At 34.6% G+C, this 20,102-nt stretch overlaps 1 protein-coding gene across 2 annotated transcripts in view; it reads left to right on the top strand.

Moving 5' to 3' along the window:
• The window catches only part of Dcr-2 (Endoribonuclease Dcr-2), a 71,380-nt gene that overhangs the window by 42,785 nt on the left and 8,493 nt on the right, over nt 1-20,102 (top strand). The window contains exons 17-24 of one of the 2 annotated variants that reach the window (XM_085942209.1): nt 2,697-2,779; nt 6,007-6,227; nt 6,715-6,893; nt 9,103-9,339; nt 12,972-13,107; nt 15,005-15,181; nt 16,642-16,746; nt 18,581-18,613. In XM_085942209.1, the coding sequence (XP_085798335.1) occupies nt 2,697-2,779; nt 6,007-6,227; nt 6,715-6,893; nt 9,103-9,339; nt 12,972-13,107; nt 15,005-15,181; nt 16,642-16,746; nt 18,581-18,613 (1,171 nt within the window). The remainder of the gene's footprint in view (nt 1-2,696; nt 2,780-6,006; nt 6,228-6,714; nt 6,894-9,102; nt 9,340-12,971; nt 13,108-15,004; nt 15,182-16,641; nt 16,747-18,580; nt 18,614-20,102) is intronic. The other variant, XM_085942210.1, reaches the window with a different exon arrangement.

Below are 20,102 nucleotides of genomic sequence, written 5' to 3'. Positions count from 1 at the left end.
GCAGATATATAACAAAAAAATCTAATACATTTTATTTTTATGTAATAGATAAAATTATTACATAATTACATAATATGGTAATATTTTCGGTAAATTGTCTATTTCGAGCGCTGCCCTTGATAGGAATAAATTCATTATGGGTCAATGACATTGAGCTGCTTTACAAGCTGCTTGTTGGCGAATTTACAATCTGCTTGTAAACTCGCCCAGTGTCATCATCAAACAAGCTAACAAGCAGATTGTAAACAATCTACCGAGAAAAGTTGAAAGCCGGTCTACTTTACACGTCTGCACAGTAGGGCGATAGTGGCGACCTCCCGGTTTGCGTCTACACAGTAGAGCGATAGTGGCGACCTCCCGATCTGCGTCTGCGCAGTAGAGCGATAATGGCGACCTCCCGGTAAAAAAATTAACTACGTCCTGTCAAAATAGTCGCTAGCTTGTGCATTCTGAGCGAGTGGAAAGTTTTGTGTGTCATCATTACAATCGCACTAGCTGACTCCCCCGCTTTTATATTCGCCAACAACCAGCTTGTAAAGTAGCTCAATGTCATCGAGCCATTAGAGAGAATATCTTCAGTACTTTCGTCGATGTCTAATTTGATGACTGTCTGATGCTGTCATCATCAAAGAAGTTCATGCTATCAACACAATCATTCGTGGAGTATACATTTGCCATAGACGAATGAGACGAACTCATAAAGTTTGGTGGATCCTCGTGGCAGTGAAGAACTTGGGACTGAGAGGAATGAAAGTAGCAATAGGGTGCCCTACATCCTGCTGTGGATTAACCCCGGATTATGGTTATAATTGCTATCAATTTATTATGTGATAATGGATGCCTTCTCTGCATTTTATAAAATAGAAATACATGTACTAAAAATAGTGTCTAATGTACACTGCATCATAATAGATATCTAACAACTTAAATGTTATATAAAAAAGAAATACAATGATTATTGGGTGAAAAAAAATCTTTATAATATTTCCGTATAGTTATGATACTTTGTTGGTTGAAATTTTTGTCACGATAATATAAAAAATACCTCACATTATCTAAAATTCCAAAATGTTAAATTCGAATACTCTAATTGCGGGACTAACATATTATTGATTTTTTTATTGTGTACTCTTTAAAAATTGTGTTTAAGTGTATATCGTCGGTGTTTTGTAAAAAGGGCGAATCAACCATTTTGGCGAAATCGAGATTTTAATGAAAATACAATATGTACCCTACTAGCTTTGTTGTGTAAAAACGGCGAATTTTTATCTCCACAGGAAAGTACTTAAAAACGATAAACGACTAAAATTAAATTAATTAAAATTACGAAATAAAAAGCAAATGTGACATATTAGGCCTTTTAAAATATTATATAATAATACCTATTATAATGACAGTATTCTTTCTAAGTTTTATTATAAACTTGTGAAATATTTATAATCATCTACAGGTAAAAAACAAACAAATGTCAAAAGCTAAAAACCCTCCTGTAAAGTAGCATTTTGGTTAATTCGCCCTTTTTACAAAACACCGACAATATGCACACTTAAAAATATGTGTCGTAAGTACAGATATAATAATATGATAGAATATCATGTATTTAATAGTAGTGTCGCATTTTAAAATGTAGTTAAATGTTGCCACCAATCCTGTATTGAGATTCACAAATAATATAATTACATAATTACAGTAGAACTTTGATATAACGGACAAATGTGGATGGGGGAGTGTCTGTTTAAGCCGAAAGTCCGTTATGTAAAAACACAAACGTTTATTCGTCTTCAGGTGATTTATCCAGATTGTGGAGAATAAATGTATCCATTCAGTTTGAGTAAACAAATTAAACTGCTGTGCAGCTGTGTGAATTAGCGGCCAGCGTTGCAAACGTAAGTGCTATATTCAGTCTACGAGCAGAACGGCATTATGACTCAAATACGAGTGCGAGAGGTATGACGTGATAATCATGCACAGAACACTGTCTGTGGAGTGACATTAATATTCGATGTAGACGCGCATGCTTTCGGTAATCCTGTTTTGAAAATAGAATCAAGTTTTGTTTTCACTTTTGAAGTCTGCTGTTTTTTTATAATCAACTTTCTAAAATTTGGAAAATGAGTGTACTAATATAGTTGAATTTCGTTATCTGAAGAACAGTCAATAAATAGACTCTTTGATTTAAACATGTATAACATTAACACATTTGACTGAATATTTTGTACGTTATTTCGAGGTTCTACTGTACCTACTGTTTCATCCTTTTTCCTACTTAACAAACAATAGTTATCAACTTTTCCTAATTAATATTGCTTATTCACTGCTATACAATGAAATTTCATGGAAATTATTTTGACAGCACTAAAAGTCCACAGTGGCCGCGTGGCTTAAGCGCTGGACTATCACGCCGTGGGTCTCAGGTTCAAATCCTGGGTCTGGCAAGTACACATATTGTTTTTCAATTTGTGTGTGAGTCAGGGTATGGACCTAATAGGTTGAGCAAGTGGCTGACATCCATTTCTCGTAAAAAACAAAAAATCTGTTAATACAACCCTCTACTCTGTGGAGGCCCATATGATCCTATTAGGATCGGACATGGTCGAAAGAAAAAGAAAATCAAACAGAAAAACATCAAATTAAAAGATCTATTAAAGATACATTGATTTTTTTAGTATATATATAGATTGTAATATTTTGAACAGGATGACAATGCTTTTACAAGCTGAGGATTTACGGTCGCTGATTGCGAAAGAAGCTGGCCTCGGGTGCTTTGAACTCCCTGCAGGTATGTTCCACGATTCCAATGGTTTACATTTAGTAACTAGATGTTTTTCTCAACTGAGGAATATATTATAATTCATAGATTGATTTTTGATTTTAAAAATGAGTGTTATCACCTATTAAATTTTCAAACAAATTTGTTATGTTATACTATCTGTTGATCTGTTAATACTAACACAGCTAATACTTTCAAAATTAGTTTATTGCTTTGCATCTACAATGCCTCTGTATCCAATGCATGTGCAATACCGATATCTTCATCTGTAACAATGAAGAAAAATCATATAGATGTGAATTGTCACTTACCCGATTCCCGTAATAGTGCAATCAGCTAAATGCGTGCATGCTAACCGAAAGATCTATGGATCGATGCTGCCTCTCCTTTTTATTTAGTTCGTCTAGTAAATCGTGAAGGTTTTTCACCACTCTTCCAGTGGGTCTATTCTATACTTATCGACCGCTAAAGTGATAAAGTGATAGATATAATCATTTTATCATATTTATGTATTGTAACAATTACAACTAATTTATTGTAATTGTTACAATAAGTACTAATATTTCTATACAAACCTACCCTAGATAGCTGCCGCAGAGGCCGAAAAACAGTCTTGTGTATAGAATAGACGCGCAGGAATATTTGTGTACAGTGTGTAAAAAATATTTGAATCTAGTATAGTTTTTTTTGTTAATATAAATATGAGAACTGTTCAAAAGGTGCCCGGAGGTCTCCATTGGGTAGGTGAAGATTTCGATCATGCACTTCATCTTCCTGGCGCTACAATTCTGTGTGGACGGTAATTTAATAACTTGGATGTCATTTAAAATGTTTGTCAGTCTAACAACAGCAATCTCTCCGGTAATGTACAGGACCAAACCGAATGGTCGATATCTGATTTTTCCTGTTTGATCACGTCTGTCGAGCCTTAATACAATCACATATTTGGTTTTCTTCAAATTAACAGTGAGTCTCAGAGTTGTGAAGTTTTTCTCAAGGTCTACAAATACTTCTCTGAAATATTTTCATTTCGGTCTATGGTGTCAATGTCGTCCACATATGCTAATATTTGATGCGATTATATTTCGTCACCGTTCAGGCAAAAGTCACCAACCCAAAAAACATCATTTCGAGATATCGTAATTTGAAAGTTTGGAGATGAAGGAAATATCAGATTTTACTGTTTTTAAGGTTTTATCCACATTACATAATTTTCTCATGTCTTCTTAATAAGTTATTTTGGTTACTTTTACTTTTTGATGCTAATTAATACATCTGGAAAGTTTTAAAAGAAGCAAGACGGCTGAAATGTGGTTTGGTGACTTTTGCTTGTTAATAACCTAGACCAAAGCGATCTTATTATGACAAGCTCAAGTGACTATTCCTGTTTAGTTATTGTTGCCTGTGTCAGATGAGTATTGGAAATTTTCAAATAACAAATCAGTAAGTCACCATACATAGTTTAGTGACTTTTGCTTCTATGTTTATAACGAAGGATTTATTTTTTATAGTGTCAATAATGTCTATCCGCTTATAATGACTTATGCTTGTTAATATTTTATCGTAAGTCATTCAGTGAAAATCAAATAATTCGGATTTAAGCAATATTTTACTAACTAATGTACCGTGGTGATTTTTTCATCTTAAAGAACATAAGTTTACGTTTCGGGTGACATACTCAACTCATAACTGCCTTTTTGAGGGTTGGTGACTTTTGCGATTGACGATATATTATATTAGTTTATTGAAATTGATGTCAATCATTCTTACTACCTTCATGCACATATCAGACAAATTAGGGAATGGTACAACCAGTTTATTGATAACCGCACGTCGGGAAATATCAACTCGCATTCTGGTAAGCCCTTAAGAGCATACATCAGCTAAACGGCAAATTTCAACAATAGGTAGGACGAAATTTCGCACTCGTTACCATTCGGAGAGGGGTAGTCGAGATGTGAGCACGTCAATTTGTTTTGTAATGGCGTCGGAGAAATATATTCTTATATCGTGTAAAGATGACTAAAAAACGTTACACATGTACTCGAAAAAGAAAACATGTCAATGAATATATTATTATTATTACTAATATAACAATAAACATAATTAAATGGACGCATGTTGTTTTTTTACGACAAATTATGTTTTCTTTGGCACGCGTCGTTTGCACAATCTGCGTGTCGCGTAGTCACAATCTTTTTAGACCATGCCTCAGCTGAAGTATAGCCTTAAGGCTCTGGCACACTGAACATGATCATCATGGCAGTTGGCGATATAAGTATGTCACACAGGCAGTAATTTCTTTTATAAGTGATCCAGTATCGTGGTTGCTTTGTAGCGGGCAGATGTGTATTCTTTTTCAACGGTTTTTGTTCAGAATGAGTAGTTTGGACGAGGAGCAATTCCTTTTTCTATTAGCACTACAATGTAATCGAAAGAACGACGATGTTGGGTGCATGACATCAATACAAAAAGGGAAAGATTCAGGGAGTACCACCGCCTCTGTGTTGAGCTTCAATCTCATGAAGATAGATTTTTTCTATACTTGCGTATCTTACAAATAATCATGTTCCCTCACTTGTTCAATAAATAACTACGTTTCTTGCGCCATTGCACAGATCGCGTGGTCGATTTTTTAATTTTCTACAACCGTACCGCTGCCCACTGCGATCACGACTGGCTTGCTGCGACAGATCGCCCTGTGTGTAGCTGGGATGATACAATCTAGTGTATAAAACTAGATCGCGTACTGTGAGCCAGGGCCTTTAAAAAGGCGAAATGCGAGGTCATTGACTATATGAAGACTTGGGTCACGTAAGTGCGTCATGTCACCAACCAAGAACTTGCGGATGAGATGGGGTTAAGGACCAGTTTGTTACATTCTATTTTCTGCAAGAAACCATTGGTGATTGTTGCTGTTCAACATAAAGATGTCATTAATAGACGATTTGAGACATGAGAAGACATGCGGAACATGACAGCTAGAAATGCTTCCAATAATGGCGTTATCGATGGGAAACGTGTGTGCAATCTCACAGAGATAATTTTGAACGAGATTAGGGTTTCAGACCTTTATCTGAGTTATAATATTTTTCCCAGGCAAAGTTCGGACACTTTTTGAACAGATGTATGATATATGAATACCAGATTAATAATAACTTCTCATCAAAGATTAATAGGAAGCAGAATTAATTAAAACATTTATTTGACATAATCATGGCATTGCTCTAATATAGGTTGCCATTGGAATCACCTATTAGTGAATCTCCATGCTGTGAACAAGGCCCAGGAGTCGATATACAAGGAATCCACAAAAGAAAAGACGCCGTACCCGGCTGACGAAGCCATCCCGGTATCGGCTTCTGAGCTAGCCCTTCTAACCGAGTGTGCCGATGTTCCTCGCATCGACAACTATCAACTCTGCGTCGATAAGATTGATTCGCAGTATCCCTGGTCGGTGAGTAAACTCTTTACAATTTTTTCAATTTAGTTTTTTTCTGCCACAAGGAGAAAAGAAACCTTCTATACTAATGGAGCCCTTATTTTATGAAAGTGAAGCTAATTAAAACATTGTAACCAGAGACCTGGACATTAAAAATATTGTATGTGATTTCCGGAAGCTATCGGGTGTCTGTGAGAATGAAATCTAGACACGTTGCTACAATCCAATCATGAGCTTCATTAAGTATTTCGATTTCACAAAACCCACCGTTGCGATGATGAGCCTTCCACATGACGCCTATGAATGTACCGATATAGTACCTCACGCTTATTTACAAAACTTATGGCTTAAACATACCTCAAAATCTTAATTTTTTTACGTCTATCTACATAATATGTCCTCATAACCTCATTTTATTTCATAAAAGCTCACGAAATAGTCCTGTAGCACAAAGATATTCTGTCAATAGGTATTAAACCTGTTTTTCCTCCTTTTAAAACAGGCCGAGTCGGAGCCAATTGATATTGACCGGAATTACCACAAGGCGACGCTTATGGACGTGGAGTGCTACGAGGATTTCGTCCATCAGAAATTGGTGTCCTCCCCAGACAGGAAGAAACCTCCTGCCAATTCAGCTCAGCCGACCATCTCCAAGAGAGCCATCTGTGCACCGCCGCTTGAGTAAATTCCATTTGTCTCATTATCATCATTAGGGTCGCCAAAAAAGTAATAATAACAAAATCTCATCAAATCATGAAATATACGTATCCCGGCAGTATGATGTGCGAGAAGAAAGGAATGAATTGAATCAGTCAATTACGCAAATAACCGTACTCATTCATAAGCTTTCACTCGCGTAAAAGAGACCTCTGTAAAATTGTGTATGGAAACTTGTACGTATGCAGTTTGCTGTATCACACTTCACCATGAAATGTTGTATCGGAAATATATGGCCGCCCAACCTCTTTGGGTCTTACAGTACTGACATAAAATTCATGTCTAAATAAAACACGGTTCTTGTCGGTTTACACTTTACAGGAAGCCAGCAGTAAACAAATTCTGAAAATACCCGATATACTTGATTATTTCTTAGGTTAGGTTAGGTTTTCATTCCTGAATTCATGAATTTTGTCAAAATCAGCTATGAAAATTGAATTAATGTCACCTCTTTCCGATAAGAAAGCTCACGGCGAACTGTGCTACGTTGAAGTGTAATACGTACAATTTACATGTAACCGTGTAAAATACCTATGATTATATGTGGGAAATTTAAATCTCAACTTCGCCTCGAAGGGGCACAGCACAGTTTGAATTTTGCGATGAGAAATTTAATTTAAAAATTAATTATCCAAGTGAATCAATCACTAGACTCTGAATGAAAATTAAACTGATGCAAAATTTGCAAGACATTTGAATCAATTTCAATCAAGAATGTGTATAGCTTTTCATATTTACAGCCGTATTCAAACAGCTTTGAACCGCGCTCAACGCAGTCAGTGGTTTATCGGCCGAATAAGAAACCTATAAAAAATGAGATACGCACGGAAATGAAACATGGCGGCGTCCACCTCCTGTCAGTTTGACACATGACAGGAGCATACTTATATACATACGTAAAGAGTCGGCAAAAATGAATTCATTACAAGTTTTTGTTGGTTAGAATTGTCATTATACTATAATATATTTTTTTTTTTTTTTTTATTATACTATAATATATGTAATACATATAATTATAATTGAGAACCCATCAATTTTGTAGAGAATTTGGGTAGAGCATTTGCGAACTTTAAACAGTAATTGTGCCGTTTAAAAAACGCATCATGAATTTTAATCCATAGTCTAGATACAATGTTCCCGTGGTTCGGTTACTCACTAAAGACGTCATAAAAAATGTAGTATTTCCCATGGATAAGATGGATTTACGTAACATTACGATAAAATAGGTACTACATAATAATATATGAGCCTACTAGGTAGTTACTGCTTTATTTAAGATATTATATATGCAATTTGAAGCAGTCTGCATTATTTCAAAATATTACCTAAACTGTAATAAACAAGATTAAAATCTCAAACACACTGGTAAGACTGTCATAGGCTGATTGGTATATGATAATAATTAGATCCTTTTTCATTTCTGTATGGTACATTAGGAAGGATTCTCGCAGTCAATAAACGTCATCTCATAACATAAATGAAGTTAGCTGCGAGACAAAAGTGTGGCCACTCGATTCCTAAATAAATATTAATTATATTGTTAGAAGTATAAAATAAATATGATGTCGTAACTAATAAATTATTTAATGTACATGATAATTATTCATTTATAATTATTAAATTTATATGGTACCGTTTGCACATTTTTACACCAATTCACAATTTCAATATTTTAAATTAATTATCGGGATATCAAAATTTAAAAATTGGTAACATTAGTCTCGGCATGACGCATATTACGTCAGAGATGTGACGTCACTATTCAACAGAGTCTGTTTAGGTTTATGCATGCAAATTTGCATTAAATAGCTTGAATGTAGTTTGCTGTTCTATGCATACGCCAGTTAGATTGTGAATACATAAAAATTGATGTACTTTATAATTATGTACATTTTATGTGATGTAGCAAAATTCCTTAGAACCAATTGTCATCTGGATGATGGACTCCCCGTAGCTACGCCTACGAGTGTCTTCTTATTTCTGCCATACTTGAGTTACATCAACAACACATCATTGTAATGGCTTTTTATCCTAGGATAAAAACAATGGAAAAGACACTACTATTAGTTTAAATCACATATACATATGCATCACCAGATTATTATGGATAACTCTATGACTAGTGGACAGCTTAAATGCTGGTAATAATTAATTTGTTGCCAATTCTCTTCAGGTACATTGAAACTATCAAAATACTGCAGCAGACTCAAAACAAGATCGGGCCCCATCAAGGAGAAGTATTGGAGGCCATCACAACGTCCCGGTGCAATGACATTATCAACATGGAGAGGCTGGAGACCCTCGGGGATTCCTTCCTGAAGATGGCCGCCAGCTTCTACGTATATCATAATTTCCCAAAATATGATGAAGGGAGATTAACATCATTGAAGGGAAAAATTGTCAGCAATAGGTTGGTATTTTACTTTTGTGACGTATGTACCAAACTTCATATTCATTCTTGGCTTCAAATATCAATCATTCGATAAGAATCTTTCTTTCAAATATCAAAACATTGGAAGGACTGGCCTCTGCAGTTTTTATTATATATCTGGATTTTTGTGTTTCTGAGATGGCATTTTAACCCTTTCGCTGCGAGCCATTTTCGCGGGAATTTATTTTCAGTCAAGTGATCTGTTAAAACGGTCACTACAGCTAAAACAGATCGATTCCAAAATTAAAAAATAGATTACTAGATGAACTATATATCAGTTATTCCAAATGCACCAAGAAATAAACTATATTCGTTACATTCTCACTAAAATAAATCGAAGAAAGTGAAGACGCTAAAAAATATCGAAGCTTTGACCGCGCGTTCAAAATGGCGGCCGTCCACTCTTCACATAGACGGTTTCAACACATACTACCGAGCAATTCGCCGCGTTTGTATTTGTCATACACAGGGCTGTGTTGAGTACATGCTGCCGTAGGGTCTATGACAGATATATTACTAAATCACTTGTGGAATAATCAGTGGGTTATCGCTTATCGCATTTAGTAAGTCGTAAACTCAAATTTTATTACCGTTTCAAATTCTGAACCTATATTTATTTTCGTCGCCATAAAATAATGTCATCCACTTATTCATTAGGATGTTTTGGAGAATAAAACACTAAAAATAATTACCGCACTGCTAAAATATTAATATAATATAATTTATGAGGCGCCGTAGGCTTTTTCATTGTACAAAGGGCCTGTCGAATAATCGCCAGGCATAATATGAGCATGTGAACAGAGCTAACACAGTTTCGTGGCACATAAAAATAAAAATTATTACCCATTATAATAATGTAAATATCAAATATGGAACAATGAACAAATCCAAACAAATTTACTGGAGAGCTGTGCATCGATAAAATATTTTCCAGCATTATTTCTTCGATAATATTATGTGGTAGTGACATTTTGGTGGGTGAAATAATTATTTCACTTATATTTATAATGACAAAAAATACTAAAAACAAATCTTCAAAATGTTTCTATCGAGATCACAAATCACTAAGAAAAAATACATAACACTAACGTAATCATAATAATTAATTAAAAGGTAAATAAAAATATTATCAATGCACACTTTTCGATGCATGACCAATGTTTTGTTTTGATAACCCTGGTGACGCAACTAGTACACCCGTCTTCGCAATGGCGCGCGATTCAAACAACTGAATAACGAGTGTTCTTTTCAAAAATATATTTCCTTGTGTTTTACTTGACATTTTTATGATCTGTTGCCTGATATGTCTACCTAAAGGTTTGAACTAATTTTTAAAGCATATTATCCACAAGTGTCTCTTCTAGTTTGGTCAAAAATACGAGATAAAGTCTATGGCATGTTTACATGCCATACGCAGTCTAAGGGTTAAATTTCAGATCTTTACAAATACCAAAGTAACAAACACTTTTACTGTATTCGTCTTCCGATTACTGTTTCCATATCTTTACTTGATCCGATTTAGGATGGCAGTTAGCTGGAATAAACATACTGTCCCATTTTGACATTTCCCTCATGCAATTTCCTGTAAGAATTGTGCAACATTGGAATGTCTGGGACTCAGTTGCAACCAAATGCTCCCTATTCGACACTTGCATTCTGACATTGATTAAGAAAAATAAGTTATGTAACGACAGTGCCGTAAATTCATAGTTACACTGCGTGATTGATTTATCGACGTTACATCCATCAAAGATACTTGCATACAATCAGTGGCAAAGGGTGGAGGTAGGCTGTTAAGATCCGATATAAATAGTGTATACTAAACTTTGTCAGTTATATGTATTTGTTTTCATTGAACTAAGACTACAATTTACAGATGGTGTTGGTTAGTTTTTAAAATTCAATGAAACCCTGCGAAAACCAAGCCATAATAGATAATAGTCAAAAAATATTCGTTTATCTACAAAATATCTAAATAAAAACCCTTCACAGAAAAACATCATGGCAGCCAGATTAAGCAATCGTCCTAAAATAGTGTATAGCAGAAATTGGCAATCTTTTTTTACATGGAGAGGGTTCCCAAACTATGTTTATGTATAAATTATCAGAAGAGTCAAAACAAGCTATTATTATTTTTACTTCCGTTTACTACGACATAGTTATGCTAAGCAGAGTTTTCTTATTATGCTGCAACGAAGTCATAGTCCAGGAACAGGCTCGACGCCATACCAGATATAAGAATTCAACTTTCTAATATTGTGCCTTATGTCAACAATTCAATGACCCAAATCATTAAACTCATTAAGGGCGGACGTGCTCAGCGTGGGTCAAAATTGAGCTTTTTTTCTATTTTCAAAGCATGATACTGGATATACCTTAAACATTGTAGATAATCTTATAATTTATATAATTTTGAAGCCTTATTATCCTTTATATTTATTATAAACATTTGATGACTGCATAAAGTATTTTTATTACATAAAATAGTTTTCTTTTAAACCTCTCGCTCTAATGTTTTAGAATATAGTCATATTTCAGTACATAAATGTGCAGTGGTGCTAAGATTTTTTACATTTAATAATTTTTAAACGCATTTATAAAACCATCAGTATAATTTATATCGACATTATTATAGTGAAATATTTACGATAAAAAATTATATTGATAATCTCTGTGATCCCAAATTTGACAAGAATTAGGCATTTTATTATTCAAAAAATGAGCAAGATTAACACATTTGAAGATAATTCTAAAGATACTGATTACTCAACTATGTTCTAACGCCATTACAATAAAGGTGATATTGCTATAAATTCCCGATGCTCTTTGTCGGGTCTGCCGAATGGTTCGGTTCGAACGGGTTCGCTCAAATGAACATTGACACTAGAAACACTGTTCTAACGCCATTACAATAAAGGTGATATTGCTATAAATTCTTCAATTTATTTACAATTATCAATTTTGTCGGATCGTCCAAAACATACCAAAACTATTATGGTTTTGTAGGCAGGGTTTATTTGATTTTTTTTTAAATCAACCAACTCGATCTAACAAATACGTATGACTGACAAAGTTTAATGTACACTATTTATGTTGGATCGTAACAGCCTACCACCACCCTTCGCCACTCCATACAATGTTACATATGTGAGAGACAGCTTGTCCAATTTAGCCAACTGACTTCTTATAGCGCATATACTATAGCGGTGAGGATGGAGCCCAGCGCATCTATCCTATACACAAGGCTGCTATCGAGGGTAGTTTATCAAATTTTTTTATGTATTGAGGCAGTTAATTGTTAGAATAAGTTAATCGTCTGAACTGTCAAAAAGTGCTATGTTTTAACAGCACCTCTCTTGGCTGTGTTAACTTTTAGAGCGAGATAAACAATTCTGATGATTAACTTATTGTAACAATTATAATACCTCAATACATAAATATGATAAACTACCCTGGATAGCTGCCGATAGCAACCTTGTGTATAGAATAGATACGCATATGTGTGAAATAAAATTGACAAGTGAAAAATCCATACTTATTCAATTATCAACCAATTACGAATTTGGGTTATTCTGTATTGACCTAACTTGTGTTATCATTGGCATGTGCAGGAACTTGTATTACTGCGGAGTGTTGAAAGAAATCCCTGGAAGGATGAAGGTGGATCAATTTTCGCCGAAGTCTGATTGGATTACACCAGCTTTTTCCATTCCTAAGACTATCAAAGTGCTGCTTGCAGACGCTGACGTATGTACAATGTTTATAAATAGTTTTAATTACTAAATACACTGTTGGTTAACAATAAAAACAACTAATAACTTGGAAAGACTAAGAAGAGTTTAAATTGATGTGTTGGTGCAGTGTTTCCCAACCGCCGGTCCGCAAATAGTATTGTCGTTCATTTCAAAATGTATATGCCCAATCGTTTTATTATATCGCCCAAATTATTTACAAATATTATTTTTCTATTGCCCTCTGGTGTTCAGATTATATGAAATAAAACGTTGCCTCAGTTTTTAATATCACTAAAATCACTTATATTATTGTCCAAATTTTCGACTCCCTACATATTCATTCATAAGACTTACGGTTATATCAGTAATTTAACTAAATATAGAAAGCGAATGGTTGTCAATGCAGTGTTTCATCTCTCCTAAACAACACTGAAGCCACGGCAACTATCAACTTTACTATTCTAGCAAAGATGCACAGAAAATTTTGCACTATTATTAATAATTTATTTACAGATCTGATTCCTAGAATTTTCGAGGTATTGTCCGTCAACAAGAAATCGGCGATAAAAGTCGCTGTAGTCTCATGCAGAATTCTTCTCAGTAACGTACTTGTCATGACGGCAACGCGTGATAGAGGCGTGTTTAAATAATGTGTTGGCTCTCCTTTTCTTATTCGTAATAAACCAAGAGCTTACTAGTAATAATTCTTCACTCCTGATCGTTTTAGACATACTTTTACTATAACAAGCTTCAAATTACGTAAATTGATAGATCCGTACACCACGGGAGCGTAAAATGAAATGATACATCTGCACTGGAAGGGATTGTTAGTTCACAGTTTCAACATGTGGACAAGAAGTTCTTATTCGTCAGTAGGTATATAATTATTTTTGAAGTTATACTTCTTTAGGCGCGTTTGGGAAATCAGATCAGAGTGTATTTTTGGCGTGTGACATGTAACACATAATTTATTTTTTCACATAAAAAAACGCACTCGATTGGATTTGAAGCACCGATTGTTCGTTTATCAGCCAAACGCACTACCATTACGCCACATTATGATACTCCAATCGTGACGATTATACAGTATAATATTATAGTTTAGAATTGTTCCATTGCCTAGGCAGCGAATTTATTATTGTCAACCATTTGCAATTACTGACGTAAACAAACGATTAAACGTCAGAGTGACAGTTGGTATTTTAAAAATAAAAATAACAAGAAACCGTTATATAATTTAGTAATATACGTTAAAATGTATAGAAATAAACCAACGGCGTTCCAATATCGGTCCTTTTTCTTGAGTGTGTAATTTAACAAGATAATTAAGAGCTAGTCGAAGAATCTGGTTTATCACAAGTTTTGTTTTTGTTACGCCAAAGAAGAATACACACCGATTTTTTTTTGTATTCACAATCAGACTAATTATATGTCTTATAATACAAGATTTAAAAACTAATAAACAAAATACTGTATAAATCATAATTTTTATTTTGTGTTGGGCGGTCCGCGAAATATTTTCGAGTACAAAGGTTGGAAAACACTGAAAACTTATTCTGTAAAATATTGTACAGTAGAACTTCAGTTATTTGGATTTCTTCTTGGTCTTCAGTTTCGTGTAATTATAAGAAGGGCGACAATTTAAAATATTATTTTCTTTCTATGCCGTTCCTGTTAATGGACATAGGCGATGATTTCAGCTATTTTTTTTCATGTCAGTCGCAGCTCTAAATAAGCATGGAATATTGAGCCAGTCTTTGGGCCTTGCGTACAGGAGATCATTATTAATTATGTGCCACTTAAACACGTTCAATTCTTAGTACCTCAATATTTAATGATCAAACAGAGCTTCTCTGAAATGTTATCTTTTCTGAATTAAAAATTGATTTTTATCCGTTGCTTTATCTCAGGTCTGTCCGTCAATTTTGTACGGGGTGAACCTGACACAGCAAGAGATGCTGGATGGCAAAATAAGCAAGGAAACTCTGGACATCGTCTTAGGAAAAATCGTCGACTGGGTCAACGATGACGCCAGGATGGACTCGGGGATGCAAGTATTCCTCAGCATGCAAAACGTGCAGGATAAGGTAAATGATTATTATTAAATCGAGCAGTTTCATGATGAGTATTCCAACGTCAATAGCGTAAAGGCATACGGAGTAGAAGACTAGTGGTTGAGCTGAACGTCCTTTAGTGTGCTTAGTTAGCCCAAACATGGTGTCTTTTGCTATTCTTTGACACAGAGACACTTAGTGCAAGCAGTGGCAGCTCCTCTAACACATGTTTTCACATACAATAGGCTATATTGTCTGGGAGTAAAAAGATTCGGCAGGGAGAAGGTAGTGTCTCGATTTCCTACATGGTGCTGATGATGTAGCACTATAAATGGATCTTCTACCTTGCTGAAATGTTCTGTTTGAAAATTGTATGAGTCGGTGCTTCTCTTATTGGAGAAGACTGCTAACTGGGTAAATTTTTAAAAGACTCGATATTTTAAAATGTCTCTTAGGTTACCTAGTCATTGTGCAAAACGCACATTTTTTTGCATACGTGTCTAGAACTATGCTGCTGAAGCAATTATTTTTTTTACCGTATTTTCATTTGTTTTGTCATCGAGTTTAATTTGAAAATTGGATTGTGCAAAAGACTTGTCCGCACACTTTGCTTCAATTATTTGGCATACCATGGAACCTCGATGTAACGGACAAAATATACGGCCAAATGTAAAAATTGTTGAAAACATCCTGATAAAACTGTTATACATGTTTAAATCCAAGTGTCACCGCTTGTAAACAGTGTTCTGCGCATGATAATCACGTCATAGCTCTCGCACTCAAATTCGAGTAATAATGCTGTCCTGCTCGTAGACTGAACGTATCACTGAAGTTTGCAACGCTGGCCGCTAATTCACACAGCTGCACAGCAGTTTAATTTGTTTACTCAAAGTGAATGGATGCATTTATTACTCCATTCAATAAGTTTACAATGGTTAGAAGTAGACGAAGGTGACCCTGGGTATCACATCATGACTGAAAGTGAAATAGCAGATGAAGTTATGATCTTGGAAAATGAAGATAGAAGTGAAGATACCGAGGAAGAAGAAACAACATGCACAAAAACAAAGTTATCAGTGATAAGATCGCATCTCAATGATCTAATAACATTTATTGACTGTTCGTCAGAATACCGAAAATCAACTATACTGCACAAATTTTTATAATTTTAGAGAGTTGATTATAAAAAAACAGCAGACTTCAAAAGTGCACACAAAACTTAATTTTTTTTTCAAAGCAGGACGCCGAACGCAAGTGCGTCAACATCGAACATTAATGTCACTCCACAACGGGTGTGTCTGGATATATTATCATCGGAAGACAAATCAACAGGATTTTGTTTGTGTCCGTATAATATAATGGACTTTCGAGATTAACGGACACCCCCTCACCCGCATTAGTCCGTTATATCGAGGTTCTACTGTACTGTAAAATATATTATATAATGTATGACTTACCGGGACATTTATTTACATTGCATATTTACTTTTCAGGTGGTGGCTGATTGCATTGAAGCATTAATCGGGGTATATCTCTTGAATGAAGGAATGGAATCTGCCTTGAAAATTCTTCAGTGGTTCAAGGTCTTGCCTCCAAAGGTTAGTTAATTATCCGTATATTTCTTAACGGAAGTTTTTAGTCGCAAAGAGGATTGTATTGGCCAAACTACCAAATCTGATGATATGGTGGAACAACTTAACCTTGAAATTGTGCAGATTGCGATTTTTTCTACTGCGCACAAATTACAAAGGGTAAATTTAATTATTTCTGACCACTCTTACATGAAGCCTATTGCATCATTTTCTCTTGGTCGGTGTCGTTCTGAAGGTCCTTTTAGACACTAGTTCTGTTGTCCAGTGAGTCGAGGTTTCCGTTTTGGTCCGAAACGGTGGTGTATTTAGATAATTATTAGTTTAGTTATCCGTTCAGTCTCAGTTGACAGTTCGGTTAGGAAACGGTGATGTATATTAACATAACTTTCTAAATATATTAGGTGGTATAATACAGTACCTATATTTGAAGAAATAATATTTCAATTGAAATTATAAAAGTAGTATGAAAAATACTGTAACTTAGTATATAATTTATACGTCAATTTAACAGGCAACTGTAAGAACGTATACTATAACTGTTGAAAAATCCATCCTGTCTCATCTCCGTTTCGGTTTTTTTACACGTCAGTTTAACTGACAGCTCGACTGAAACGGCGACCGATCGGACAACTAAACTGATTGTTTAAAAGCACCTTAAATACGTCATATTTTCTATGAAAACTATCAAACTTCACGCTTATGTTTATAGTGATGTGGAATTTGAAAAACCTGTATTTTTAAAATACAATGACAATAGTTACTATTGAAAACAATACTATAGACTGCACTACATCGAATGATGTGTCAGTATTTGGTTGGGATAGTGGACCGTTCTCTCCGAAAAGTCATAACTTTGATTCCTCTTCATCTGATGCAAAAACAATAATTGATGATGTGTGATAAGCAGTTTGCTGCAAGACAATGTAATGTGGAATTATGTGTGGAACCTTGTTTTGAAATGTACCATTCCTTATATAACTACAGTATAGTAATACCTGAAATTACGTGATAGGCGGATCCGACGAAAATTGCTTAAGTCGAATTCGCATAAGTCGAGGTACAAGTTTGCATATAAAAATGTCATATAAATTTTGTTTAATTGGGACCAAGGACAAACAAAAACACTTATTTAGAAGAAAATTATGCAATAAAATTGTAGTTCTTTATACATATTAATTAAGCATTATATGTACAAAGAACATATCGTCTCTGTTCTGCCAGAACACACTAACTGGAGAATACTAGTTTTGAGTAATTTGACTTTGAAGTTATTAAAATGTTTGAAATGGTCTATCATGTGAATTTATTAAGTAATCGTAAAAAGGATGACTTTAAAATAAAGACTGTTTATTTATTAAGAAGGTTTCCAGACGGTAAAGTTTTAAAAAAGTTACATTTTAGTATAACTAACTCAATATGTCATTTTTTCGAATTAGTGTCTTCTGCCAGAACAGTGACGATATGTAAAAAAATGAGTTACGTAAAAAAGTTATTTCGATGTCGATAGCTTCATAAAATCCAACAAATTCGTCTGCCTTCTTTTTTTCACGCAGAATTTCTTCGTAGCAAGCTAATAATTTTTTTATTCCTTGCTTTGTAGCTATAAGCGTTCTTCGTTGGAGTCTGTTTTATAAAATTTTAAAGCCCTTTTTAATTGAGCTGAGACCTTCTGTCAAGCTTGCAATTCTCGTGTGCTTTTCTGGTGGAATTGAGTCTGAAGTATCGGATACTTCAACCACCACGGGGTGGTACTGTATATAAAAAGTGATATTGGTTATTTCAGTAAAGTGAAGATGTGAAGTTTTCATGTATATTTTCAAAACGATATTTATTATTTTAGTGTGACGAAGAAATAGAGAATCATGGTAATTTGGTAAGTTTCACAATTTTTCATCATTCTATGCGTATTTCATAATTTTCACGTGAATTATTTTATTCCAAAAATAACTGGCCTAGAGGTATCCATCTGTCAAGGAAAATTTGGCGGGCAGTGAAAAGGTGAATAGTATACAAGGTGACTGACAATTGACTGTAAAATCTTTTACAGGGTCTGCGCATCTATTCTATACACAAGGCTGCTATCAGCGGCTATCGAGGATAGTTTTGTCATATTTATGTATTGAGGTATTATAATTATTACAATAAGTTAGCTGTCAAAACTGTCTATCTCGCTCTAAAAGTTAACACAGTCAAGAGAGGTGCTGTTAAAACATAGCACTTTTTGACAGTTTATACAGTTAACTTGTTGTAACAATTAACCATCTCAATACATAAATATGATAAACTAACATCGATAGACGCCGATAGCAGCCTTGTGTATAGAATTAATAGATGCACTGGGGGAGATAATTTGCTACCATTGACCTGTTCAGTGGACACAGTGTTTCAAGAATAAAAGAGACCTCGTTAACAAACCTGCTCATGATGTCTACTTACATTGCAACAAGGATACATTTTGCTAATTTGTGTTCATGTCGTTAATTTATTCTGCTAGTATCTCTACTTTCATATTGGGATTTTATTTCTTACGACAGTATCAATTAGTAAATCTATGTTCGTATCTCCGGCAAAGGGTGGTTGTTTAGATATGACAAATAGTGGACAGGAAACTTTGTAAGTAAAATGTATTTGTTTATACATTTTACAGCCTACCTCCACCCTTTGCCACTGAATCTCTATTACAAAATGGCAAAATTGTTGAATTAAGTCTTTCTTAATTAGTTGTTGTCACTATGGCCGTTTGTATGATTTTTGGAAAACACTTCCCCATGATATATTTTCACTTCTGGCAACAACGTTTATATATTTTTTAGATTCTATAGACGACTTAGGATAATATTAACCCTTAACACTCGAGTGCCGCCATATCGGCGGCATTACAAGTTTCCCGTATTACTCGAGTGCCGCCGTAGCGGCGGCACGCTTATAAAATCATTTTTTGTAATATTTTCAGAATTTTTTATAATGCGATTTCAATCAAGTTAGAATGAATAATAATAGGTTATTACATTTATCTGAGAAAGAAGTCGGCAAAAGAATACTGCGTGCGTAATTTCAACATAGTATTTTTATCGGAATCTTCTCTTTTTATTCGTAGGTCGTTGCTTTGCAAGCAATGTTTTTTTGTCACATAAATTTTATTTATTGAACGTTCCCAGACTAGAGTGAAGTGTTTGTCACGCATGATTTTGAAGTGTGTTTATATTTTTTATTGGTTCTCGCTTGCGCAGGGGCGTCTCGTATAGTTTACAGTTTTATATTTGAATAGACTGTTTTTGATGACAATACTTACTAGTATATTATGCCGATTCGGAACCTACATAATGTGAAATACTCTAATGAGTCAAATGAAAATTATTACG

This window comes from Rhyacophila brunnea, unplaced genomic scaffold (genome assembly GCF_057557595.1).
Source record: "Rhyacophila brunnea isolate RB1 unplaced genomic scaffold, BYU_Rbru_1.0 scaffold_14, whole genome shotgun sequence".
NCBI lineage: Eukaryota > Metazoa > Arthropoda > Insecta > Trichoptera > Rhyacophilidae > Rhyacophila > Rhyacophila brunnea.
This window is presented reverse-complemented; position numbering and strand designations above follow the sequence as displayed.